The 11,373-nt window shown below is 48.8% G+C and overlaps 1 protein-coding gene across 2 annotated transcripts; it reads right to left on the reverse strand.

The window, feature by feature from the left end:
- Positions 1-7,181: 7,181 nt before the first annotated feature.
- LOC124677635 (protein BZR1 homolog 1-like) lies at positions 7,182-8,524 on the reverse strand. Of its 2 annotated transcripts, XM_047213602.1 has the most exons (3): positions 8,264-8,524; positions 7,613-8,142; positions 7,182-7,552 (listed from the first exon to the last, which is right to left on the reverse strand). In XM_047213602.1, exons 1-3 carry the CDS (start codon positions 8,522-8,524, stop codon positions 7,438-7,440), a joined length of 906 nt encoding a protein of 301 aa, XP_047069558.1. In that variant the 3' UTR covers positions 7,182-7,437. The 2 variants fall into 2 exon arrangements, with proteins under 2 accessions (XP_047069558.1, XP_047069557.1); XM_047213601.1 differs by having other exon boundaries at positions 7,182-8,142.
- Positions 8,525-11,373: the final 2,849 nt, after the last annotated feature.

Genomic DNA, 11,373 nt, shown 5'->3' on the forward strand with positions numbered 1-11,373 from the left:
CGAGAATATTTCCTTACTAGGATTTCTGAAACCAAAAACAGCAGAAAACAGGAACTGGCACTTCGGCATCTCGTCAATAGGTTAGTTCCGGAAAACGCATAATAATAACATAAAGTGTGTATAAAACATGTGAGTATCATCATAAAAGTAGCATGGAACATAAGAAATTATAGATATGTTTGAGACGTATCAGTAATGTAATCAACACAAATATCCTTAGACAAAGCATTGATGTTTTATCCCTAGTGGCAACAACACATCCACAGCCTTAGAACTTTCTGTCACTGTCCCAGATTCAATGGAGGCATGAACCCACTATCGAGCATAAATACTCCCTCTTGGAGTTACAAGTATCAACTTGGCCAGAGCCTCTACTAGCAACGGAGAGCATGCAAGAACATAAAAAACACATATATGATAGATTGATAATCAACTTGACATAGTATTCAATATTCATCGGATCCCATAAACGCAACATGTAGCATTACAAATAGATGATCTTGATCATGGTAGGCAGCTCACAAGATCTAAACATGATAGCACAAGAGGAGAAGACAACCATCTAGCTACTTCTATGGACTCATAGTCCAAGGATGAACTACTCACGCATCAGTCCGGAGGCGGGCATGGTGATGTAGAGCCCTCCGGTGATGATTCCCCTCTCCGGCGAGGGTGCCGGAGGTGATCTCCTGAATCCCCGAGATGGGATTGGCGGCGGCGGCGTCACGGTAACTTTTCTCGTATCGTGGCTCTCGGTCATAGGGTTTTCGCGACGGAGAGATTATATAGGCGAAGGGCGAGTCGGGAGGCGCCGAGGGGCCCACCCCATAGGGCGGCGCGCCCAAGGGTGGGGTCGCGCCCCCTAGGGTGTGGCCGCCTCGTCGCCCCTCTTCGTCTCCTCTTCGGACTTCTGGAAGGCTCCGTGCAAAATAAGACCGTGGGCTTTTGTTTCGTTCAATTCCGAGAATATTTCCTGTGTAGGATTTCTGAAACCAAAAACAGCAGAAAACAGGAACTGGCGCTTCGATATAAAGTGTATATAAAACATGTGAGTATTGTCATATAACTAGCATGGAACATAAGAAATTATAGATACGTTTGAGACGTATCAGTCAGCGACAATGCCGGCAGCTTCGCCAACGGCACGGCGTTCCCCAGGAATGCGCCATCATGTTCTTCGGCGCGCACCGAGTCTACGTCGGCACCACGCCGGCACGCAGGTTTCCTGCATGGGTGTTGGTGGCACCGGATCCACCGGTATCTCGCGCCGCCCGCGGGTTGCGTACCGAACGCACCGCTGGCAGCGTCGAGGTGATGATGGCAGGCGCGGGTGATGCCGGCAAAGGAGCGGCCGGTGGCAAGGACATGCCCACCAAGTCCGGCCGCACGGCCAAACCGGCGCTGGAGCGAGACCAGAACATCACCGGCACCTCCACAGTGCCTCCGGCGGCTACTCCCCTTCAAGCTTGCATGGACGTGCTCTCCATGCTCGTCGCGCCCAATGCCGACGTGGCGGCACGACGTAGCGGCAGCTCAAGCCGACCTCGACGCTCAACGCTGGACCCTCCTTGTCGGGGCCAACGAGGTGGTTCGTGCCTAGCAGGCACTCAACATCACCCTTAGTGAGTACAATGTAGCGCATGGCTTTGCTTACGTAAGTGCAAATCCTGCTAGAGTAGCTGCTACCTGGCTTAGAGGTCGTAATTTAGATTAGGATTTACGTCATGAAGGTCATTCCGGTAGATCTATGTCGGCGTCCCTTTCGCCGGCAGAGAAGCCGAAGTATATCACACCTGATAAAACTGTTAGAGTTGCTCAAACCGCAGTAGAGGAACTAGAAACTTTGTCGAGTGATGTTATGATAAAACAGCAGGCCTGGGTTAAGGAGGTGCTTGCTATAGCAGCAAAACAAATCGCAGAGGGTGCCCAAGTAAGCCGGGTGCTGATATGTCCCAGATCATCCATTCGGTTGGGGGCGCAAGAGGAAAGTCACAGGAACAAGCATCGTCCCCTCATCCCAATAGAAGAAGAGAAAGAAGTGTTACCGCTTACCGCGGAACGTACGTACGTGGTCGCGAGCCTCTGCGCAGAACGGTTGCTATATCAGGTACGCAGCCAGATTGATTCGTCGTCGCCGCACGGCCTCTCCAACCAACCAATGACGAGGAGTGGGTCGTCGCCGCGACGCACGAGCGGAGTGGAGGAATAATTTAGAAAAGGCTCCGCCACCCGTCGGTCGGTGCTCGCCGAAATCCAACAGAAAACGCGTATACGTACGTGCAGATCGCCGTTCGGCGCGCCTGCAGCTAGCTGTGGACGACAGCGGCGTGCGTTCGTTCGCCGGACAAACGCACATGCATGCGCGGCCACCAGGTCCCATGCGTCGGACCTCCGTCGTCCACCAGGCACCAAACCGGCGCGGTTGTCCTGTCAAGCACGCGCGGGGACACGACACGACCATCAACTTGTGTGAGTTCCTTTTTTAAAAAAAGTATATTTTAAAACTAAATTCGTAGAGGTTCAATGTTTAATTTATACCAAGATTCGGTAGTCGACGAAACGAACGATAAGATTTTAGAGCATCTTCACCGGTGGACTCAATGGCTACTAGGGCGCCGCGTGTTTTTGGGCCACACAGGGCGGCCCATAAACCGTCGGGAGTAATACGAGCCGAATTGAATAGTCGGAGCTACCATGTCGACTCCTACAGATAGGGCACCAAACGGGGGCCCCGGCACTCCTCGCCACGTAGGATTTTGAGGGTAGCGAGCGAAACGTCGGGTCGTCGTTTTTAATGGGCACGTGGAGAAATTTGATCGCCGTCATCAATGACATGTTGAGACCCTAGGCGGGCGCAGAGTGATGCGACGGAACGTGGCCCCCCTCGCTCCAGGCAGCTATGTACCCACTCGGCGGCGGCAAAGGTCCCTCGCCATCTTCAATGCGCCAACGAGGGGCATTGAAAGTGCATGGTGCCCCATGTGTGGTTTTGTAATTAATGATAATTTTTATGAACTGATGTTTGCATTCTGTTACGCTTGTGGGTTTTGTCCATAGACAATGTTTAAATCATATGTTGGTTTCAAAGTTCGAAAAACAAGATAAAATGATGACCAAGGCATTGGTCAATGAGTGATCCAAATATTGGTCATAAGAGAGCTGATCAAATGACAAGTATGTCTTGAACAAGAAGGTGGAGCGATCTCTCATGTGTATCTTCAAGACATCAATATGATGAAGAAAGAAGAAATAGTGTGCAAATCCAAGATGAACCATCTTGAATAGATCATGAGCTTGAAACTGGCCATCCAGATGGTGATTACGGATATATAAAGATATGACTAAGAAGAGGTTCTCCCATAGTGGATTATGGAGCAATTCGATAGACCTCGTCAAGTAAGCACAATCAAGAAAGATGTTCCATCTTAAGGTGGACAAGATCGTCATCATCAAACTCAAGTAGAATATGCTCAAGGCAAAGGTTCCTTTTTCAGAGCTTTTTTTACCAGTCTCATGGTGTAGTTGTGAGAAAACTTTATAGGATAGTTGGCCATACTATCAGGCGAGTTCTTGAGTGAGTAAATTGATCGTATCATTCGGAGAGAGCTCAGATCTTTGCATCATTGGCATAATCTTTCTTATTTTTTATTTGGATCTTATCAATGTGGTGATTAGCTTGTGGTAATTTCCATGATAAGCTCTAGTTCATCGAAAACGGATTTCACATGAAATACTTGTTGTGTTTCTGATATTTGAGTTCTTACATGTTCTTCGTGTTGAGAGGTTTTACCTTTAAATTCGTGGAAAAACTATTCTAGTTTTTCTTAATATTGTCAACAAAATTGGTTTCACTTCGATCGGAGTTTCCAAACTCTATTTTTTGCAGTTTTAGTTTCAACAGTTTTTGGAGTTCAAGACCAGAGACTCTGGTGTGTCTAGAACCGGAGACTCCGACTCTCATAGGATGGACACTCCGGGAAAGACTCCGGACCTTGTATTTTTTGGCAGATTTGCGACTCTGCCTCAGCTTCTGTATCGGGTCCATAGGCTTTCGTTTCACACACCGGAGACTCAGTCCGGAGATTCTGACTCCGACCATACTATTTGATAGTCCAGAGGCCCTACTATTTCGAGATTGTTCAGGCTAGAAACAGTGGTCCTTGCTAATCCGGAGACTCTGACCATACTAGTTGTTGACAAAGTAAGGAGTAAGGACGGAGACTCTAGGGTAAGTTGCCTGCAACAACTAGTTTTTCGAGGATACTATATAAAGCTGCATTCTTCCCCGAGAGGAGTAGCGGTTCCATTTTCTCTCACCTCCATTGTTAACCTTATGGAGCTTGCCCTAGCTCAACATTTCTCATATGCTTCTAGAATATCTTTGAGGGAAAGGTGGGAGCAGATATAGACCTACATCTTCACCAATCAAATCCTCACTTTGTAAGGGGAACCCACTAGATTTAAATCTTAGAGAAATTTGATATTCTCCTCTTTATTCTTCCTCCATTATTACCCCAATAGCTTTTATAGCTTTGGTGAAATTTGAGAGTGAAGGACTTGAGCATTTTTTTTCGAAACGGGGCAAGACCAGCCTCTGCATCAATTGATGCATGCAGCTTTCTTTATTAAAAGAAGTCAACTATTACAACCACCAGCAACATATATCAGGTATTATTACATCTCATGGATCACTCAAAGTTTCTACAAAAAATGAGCCATCTAAACAGCACTAGCATGAAACGCCTTTGCATCCTCATGTTAGCCTTCGATCAACACGCCAGCTGTACTGGTTGTAGAAATCCCGTGCTACCATTGCCAGTCGGTTGAATAATATCCATAGCAAGGCGCTCCTCCTCTGGGCGCAGATAGGACCACATATGGATCCAATGGGTAGCCAAAGGAATTACCTGCAAAAATGATGGAAAGTTTTTTTTGTTAAAGATGCTATCATTACGCACATTCCATATTGCCCAGAACAAAGCACAAACTCCAACTCTAATGTGGACTTGAGAATCTTATGTGTTGTTGTAATTGCATTTGGTGCGTCGGTTTGAGTTCTCTGCGGTGATACCTGGAGGTGAAATTTTGTGAGATATTTCCTTTAGGTGCTTGTACACGTAGCTTGTTCGTCTTGGGTCTTTGGACCCTATACGGCTTGGTGACCTAGTGGTGTTCTTGGGGTATCTAGTTAAGTTGTAGAAATTCCTCAAGCATGATGCGTCCGTGGAGATTTATTGGGAGGCTCCAATTAAGTTGTGTAGATTGCCCCAAATTGTACGGGTTTGTGACCACCCTCAAGGGTCCCTTAGTGGATCGAGGACTTCCCTTTTCGTGGGAATGCTAGAGCATAACACGGTGATGCATTCATGGAGTTTGGAGTGCTTTGTCCTCCACACCGCTCCAACGAAGAGTAGCACTCACAAGAGTGTGAACTTCAGGATACGTCGTCGTCTTCGTGTGGCTCGGTTATTTCTATACCCGAGCTATTTACTTATGCACTTTACATTGTGATAGCCTTCGTGCTTGAAGTTATATCTAGCTTTCACATAATTGTTTTTTCTTGCTTAGTATAAGTTCTTGGTGCACATAGATGAACCCTAGTTATATAGGTTTTTTACTAGACAAATTAAACGCTAGTTTTATTCCGCATTTCTTCAAGCCAATATCATAAAAGTTTTAAACCTCCTATTCAACCCCTCTAGGCAACATCCGTGTCCTTTCAGACTCATGTACCTCCGGCGCCCAAAGGCGGCGAATAACGACATCATTCGCCGCCCCACGGGCGCATGTAACTCCGGCGACCGGAGAAGGAGAAGCTCGTCCTTCTATCACCGCCGCCAAAAAAGGGGAAGGCCCGGCGGGAGCTTGAGCTCGAGTTTCAAGCGGCGTACCGCACTCCCCGGTGATCACGAAGACGCGTCAGGCCATCTGGCGCTCCTGAGCCGCTCCTTCAACACCAACGGCCGGCAAACGGGTCGCGGGGTGGTGGTTAGTGACGGAAAGCGGAATGCCATCGACCTCGAGGAGGATGAGATGGTGCCAGCTCCGACGACCCCGCCGAAGAGGACAACTTTGACGAGGTGTGGGGCTTCGACGACGACAATGGAGGTGATAGCGTGGACAACATGGAGTACAACGTCTGCTACCAGTAGTTAGGTTTTTTATGTTTTGGGTTTAAATTTCGCAAACTTTGTACAAATTTGGATGAACTTCGACGGCTTTTTAAATTTATGAAGTTTTTAGAAAACTAATTTTGGGGGGTGGGGTGTTGGGGTGTCCGGTGTGGGGAAACCTACCTATATCTAGGGATGTTGTGCCGGCGACGGCGTCCCTAATAAGACCCTGCCAGCGCACCTACCGATGGAGATGCACTTAAGAGTATAGGGTTAATTTCTTCACAGAATATCTATAAGTTCAGGGTTTAAAATAGAATTTTCTGTTCATTTTTCCATGAAGTCTGTACAACACCGGTAAGAAGCGACTTGGAATTGATCTTGGCACGTTATCTAAAGAAAATGTCTGCGACGGGCAGTGAATTGGAGGATTGGAATCGAGCAAGCACGCAACCCAATCAAGCGGCTCCAGTTAGCTGGAGGCGCCGTCGACCCCAGAAATCGGACAAACGTGCTCATTGCGTGACTGTGCAATGGCACTGTGTGGAGATACCTCCCTGCCCCGCCACAAGCAGCACATTTCCCGTACTACGCACACAGAGTATTAATTGGACATTTGGATTCATCTGTAGCCTCGCCTGGCATGCACCGTCGCGGTCAGATTTCTTTGAAGAAATATACGCCTCGTTTCTCCGATGTTTTCTCGGCCGAATTCTGAGTACACAACTGTGGTTTCCAGTCGGACAACCCTCGTGCTCGGGGGCAGACATGCCATGGCGTGCCGATGCTGATGGCGGGGAATCTGAACCTGCTTGCTCATGCTGACATGCTCCCGCTGTAAACTGTAAAGAAATCAAAAGTGAAAGAGATGAATTTGCTTGCTGTACTGGTTTACCAGCAGCCTCGTGAAAGAGAGGTTTCAGATCACGCCATAAAGCTCAACTACATAAAACTTTTACCTCTACTACTCGACTTTTCCCCACATGAGTTCACACATTTTGACATGCATGCATGCCAAGAACGTACACCAAGAAGAAGAAAGAATTAAGCTAGAGCTAGCTACATCCATGAATAATGAAACAATCCCAGTCGATTGAGATGAACAATTGTTTCTGATCCCTTTACTCTTGCTCAGAGGAATCGAACAACAGGTTCATTGCCTAAACCTAGAACGAACAAACGAATGCCCAAATCGCAGCATTCCCAGCTTCTTCTTTTCTCGAATTTGCAGAGCATTCCCAGCTGATCGAACAGCAGCCATGATCTTTTTGTTGATGGCCTCCGTGGCCGGCAGGATCTGACACCATTGCTCGGCGATGGGTTTTCACTTGGAGCCGACGCCAAGCGTGAGCTCGAGCTCCTCGGCGGCGACCTCGTGGATCCTCTCCCCTTCCCAGGGCGTGACAATCCGCTTATCGAACTCGAACTCCGGGCCGCCGCTTCGGCCCCTGATGTCCCCCGCCGCCATTCCCTCGATCTCCATGGAGTTGGAGTTGGACCCGGATGGGGCTCGGTTGATGAGGTTGTATGCGGGCGACGTGGGCGCCGTGGTGGCCATCTGGAAGCTGATCCAGCGGCCGGAGTCGACGGTGGAGACGTCCGACTCGTCGCACTCGGGGATGGTGTCCGGGTGGTCGTACCTGCGGCCGCGGGTGGGGCTGGCGGGCGCGGAGAGGGCGAAGAAGGGGTGGCGGAACGGGTCGACGTCCCAGTCCGGCTTCTGGATCTTGGGCGGGCGCGACGCCGTCGGCGACGAGAGCGGCGGCGTGACCGGCGCGCTGCTGGAGACGCGGAGCGCGGGCAGGTTGGGGAGGCCGCGGAGGAAGGGGAGCAGGCAGGCGGAGCTCTGGCTGTCGAGGCGGGTGGGGCTCGGGAAGCTCGACGACGCCGGGCTCGCGTGGTAGGACGGCACGGGGCTCGGGAAGGAGGAGGAGGGCGCGCTCAGCAGCTGCTGCGAGGACGAGCAGGGGCTCATGCCCGCCGACGAGACCCCGCTGAACGGGCCGGACGACGGCGGCGGCTTGTATCCCTGGCACGAGTTCAACAACCGGGGGTCAGCTCAGATCTACTACACATCCGAGCTAGCAAGATCCAGAAAATGGAGGGAGGGGGCGAAAGGAACCGGGGGGAGAGGGAAAAGGAGGTGTGACCTTGCGGTAGGTGGTGCCGTCGTCCTCGACGACCCAGCCGGCCTCGCGGCAGAGCTCCTTCAGCACCTCGTTGTTGTCGCAGTGCTTGGGGAGCTTGTAGTTGCCCATGGCCCGGAGCCCCGTGAAGATCTTGGCGGCGATGGCCCGGCGCCGCCGCTCGCGCCGCTTGTTGTTCTCGCGCTCCTTCCAGGTGGGCGTCCGGCCCAGCCCGCCGTCCGCCGCCGCGGCCTCGGCCGCCGCCCTGGCCGCCCCCGACGTCATGCTAGCTCAGCAGCTAGCTAGGTTGGCGAGCTAGCTCCCCTGCTCCGCTCCGCTCTGCCCTGCTGCTGCTCTCGGTTCTTCTCTCTCCACTTGGCTAGCTCGATTCTTTAATGGTGAGGTGGGGTGCTACAGTATGGGAGCTGGCTGCTGTGTGTGGAGTGGTGTGGTGAGCAGCGCTGAGCTGAGCTTGCTGTGTCGTGGGGTAGTCCTGGCATGGGGCTGGGTCACGAGGAGCTCGCTTTATTGCAACTGGATTGGCTAGATTCTACTGCGGGTGGTGTCCGGCTCGGACCTACCTTTTCCTCGTGGCGGGCTCGGCTTTTGAGGACGGTGAGTGTGAACTGACCATGTGCTTGTGCCTTGGGATTTTGCCCGACGAATTTTACGGCTGTCGTACATACTACTGCCACTCTACCAACACAACGAGGAGTAGGAGTACTGCTGCTTTACAAAGTGCGTGCGTACAAACTTTTCCGTCCTGTCGAGCTGCCCACGTGGATTAAAATCCAGTGTATATGGAAGGTCAAGCGTACACTAGAAAAATGTGGTATGGTTAAAAGAGGCTGTCGATATTTTTTCCTGAAAAAGATCGCCGATTTATTAATCATTATTAGCAGCAGTACAAAGATATCATAAAACTTATAAACATGTCTTTAGACCACCTAGCGAACAATAGGAGCACTGGAGCGAGCTGAAGACCCGTCGCCGCCCTAGCCTCTCCATCGCCTAAGCCCCAAATAACCAACACAACATAGCAGCACAGGAGCAAAATGTGTAACCACACCGACGAACACAAAAAACGTACCGGATCCCAGGAGATCCGTCAGACAAAAACCTCCACACGCCCTCCACCGATGCTAGGCGCCCCACCAAAATGAGGATAGGTTAGAGAGGACCTTATTCTGCCATCAGGATGTAGTCGTCGCATCGTCATCCAGAAGAAGACACTGAAAAACAAGCTAAAAAGGAACGAGAAACCTCCTGCCGGCGAGGGCCCGTGGTACGCCACACCTCCAAAGCCCAAAGGCCACCTAGATGGATTTCACATTCGCCTCTCTTCTCGAGTCCACTTACATATACTGGTTTGTGTGCCATGCGTTGTTGCAATATGGTCATCGAATTGAACATGTGAAACTACCCTTTGCAAGAAACTCACCCTTACGGCATCTCCAACAGCATCTCCAACAGGTGAACCGAACTCTTGTGAGGACACACATGGACCAGTTGTCCTCTCTTTTACCGGACATGTACCCAACAGAGGGACATAGTTTTGTTTTTCGTAATATTTCACTAAAGTAATTATATATAAGATGTTGAAAAGGAAAAGAAAACATAAACTAAGCTAAAACATGACTTATAATAAATGAAATGCCTTAGCTATCTAGGGTTTATGTCACGGATGGCCTACAGGGCGTTGTCCTCGTAGTTGTCAATTGTGATGACCACCAGCAACGACCGTGGCCATGGTGATGCAGCCTGCAGGTGATGCCGCCGGTTCGGCTGCATGTGGTGCAGTCAAACCATCTACGGGTTTAGCTATAGTTTTGTTGATTTGACACAAAATAGACACCCCAATATTAGGTTGCCATGGGGTGTTGCCAAACTATACATCTTTCCAAAATTTAATCTCTCTAACATTTCCTACTTTCCATCTACACAGTAATTTAGCTTCTTTAGAGGCCCACATAATACCATTCCAAAAGGTGGAAGGTTCTCTGCCATGACAACAAAGTATCTTTGGGCTTTTGGTATTATATTTACCACCCCCTCTATTTATAATCTTGTCACGGATTCGAATGTACCTATTCATAAAGTATGGCTAGCTATATCCAAATTTACAACAAGCATTATGAAACGGAGGGAGTATCAACTTTTATTTTCTAGAGGGTCCCTTCCCCATTATATACCTCGTAATCCATGATCCAGACAACCACAGATTGAGGTCTTGGACATGAGAGATACCCAAACCTCCTAAATCCTTCTTCATGCACACTGATGGCATGCTAACTAGATAAATTTTATGGTTTTGCTTCCTCATTGTTCCACATGAAATTTGCTAATTGAGTATTTGTGAACTTGAAATCCCACTCGGGAAATTTAAACAAGGAACTCATGTATATAGGCATAGATTAGATTAACTCTCTCTTGTTCATAGATAGGAGTAGTTTACCTCTTCAACATGTCATCTTGTCTCTTCGGGGACATCCGATAAAAAAACCTGCCATCCTACTTAGCAGACTATCTATTAAGGATTGTAGATCCTCCCTCTCCAGCTTCTCATGATGTAAAGATAAACCTACATATTTAAAAGGAAAACTCCGAAAGACACTATAATTATTTTACAAAGGGATCACATTCTTCCTTCTCCATGTTAATGGCTTGTGGTAATTAATAATTATACCTAAGGTTAGCTCAAAGCAGGTTAAAATCCACTTTCAAGTGAAAATTGGAGGTCTGTTTCCACATTCCAATGTGCCTTGCAACTTGAGAGTTGAGAGGTTGTCGAATTGAAAATGTGGGATGTGATTGGTTCCTCGCATGGAATTTTACTTGTTTTCAGATTTGGCCCGCCAAATGTTGCATGAGAGGAAACCAAGCTTTAGCCTGCTGCATTTTGTTTGGTTGCTAGCAAAGTGTTTTGGTGTAGTTTTGGACGATTGTTTGTGTGCCCCCATTAGTGGATGAACTTGGTTGTAGAGGGAAACTAACGAGTTTGGTTATGTGCAAATCTAGGATGTGGTCACCATGTTTGAATATGATGATCTTACCACCACCAATCTTATAGTCATTACAAAGCACACAACACACACATAAGTATTGTACTTTGACAGATAACAACATATTAGTAA

The sequence above is a fragment of the Lolium rigidum genome, chromosome 7, assembly GCF_022539505.1.
Source record: "Lolium rigidum isolate FL_2022 chromosome 7, APGP_CSIRO_Lrig_0.1, whole genome shotgun sequence".
Lineage (NCBI taxonomy): Eukaryota > Viridiplantae > Streptophyta > Magnoliopsida > Poales > Poaceae > Lolium > Lolium rigidum.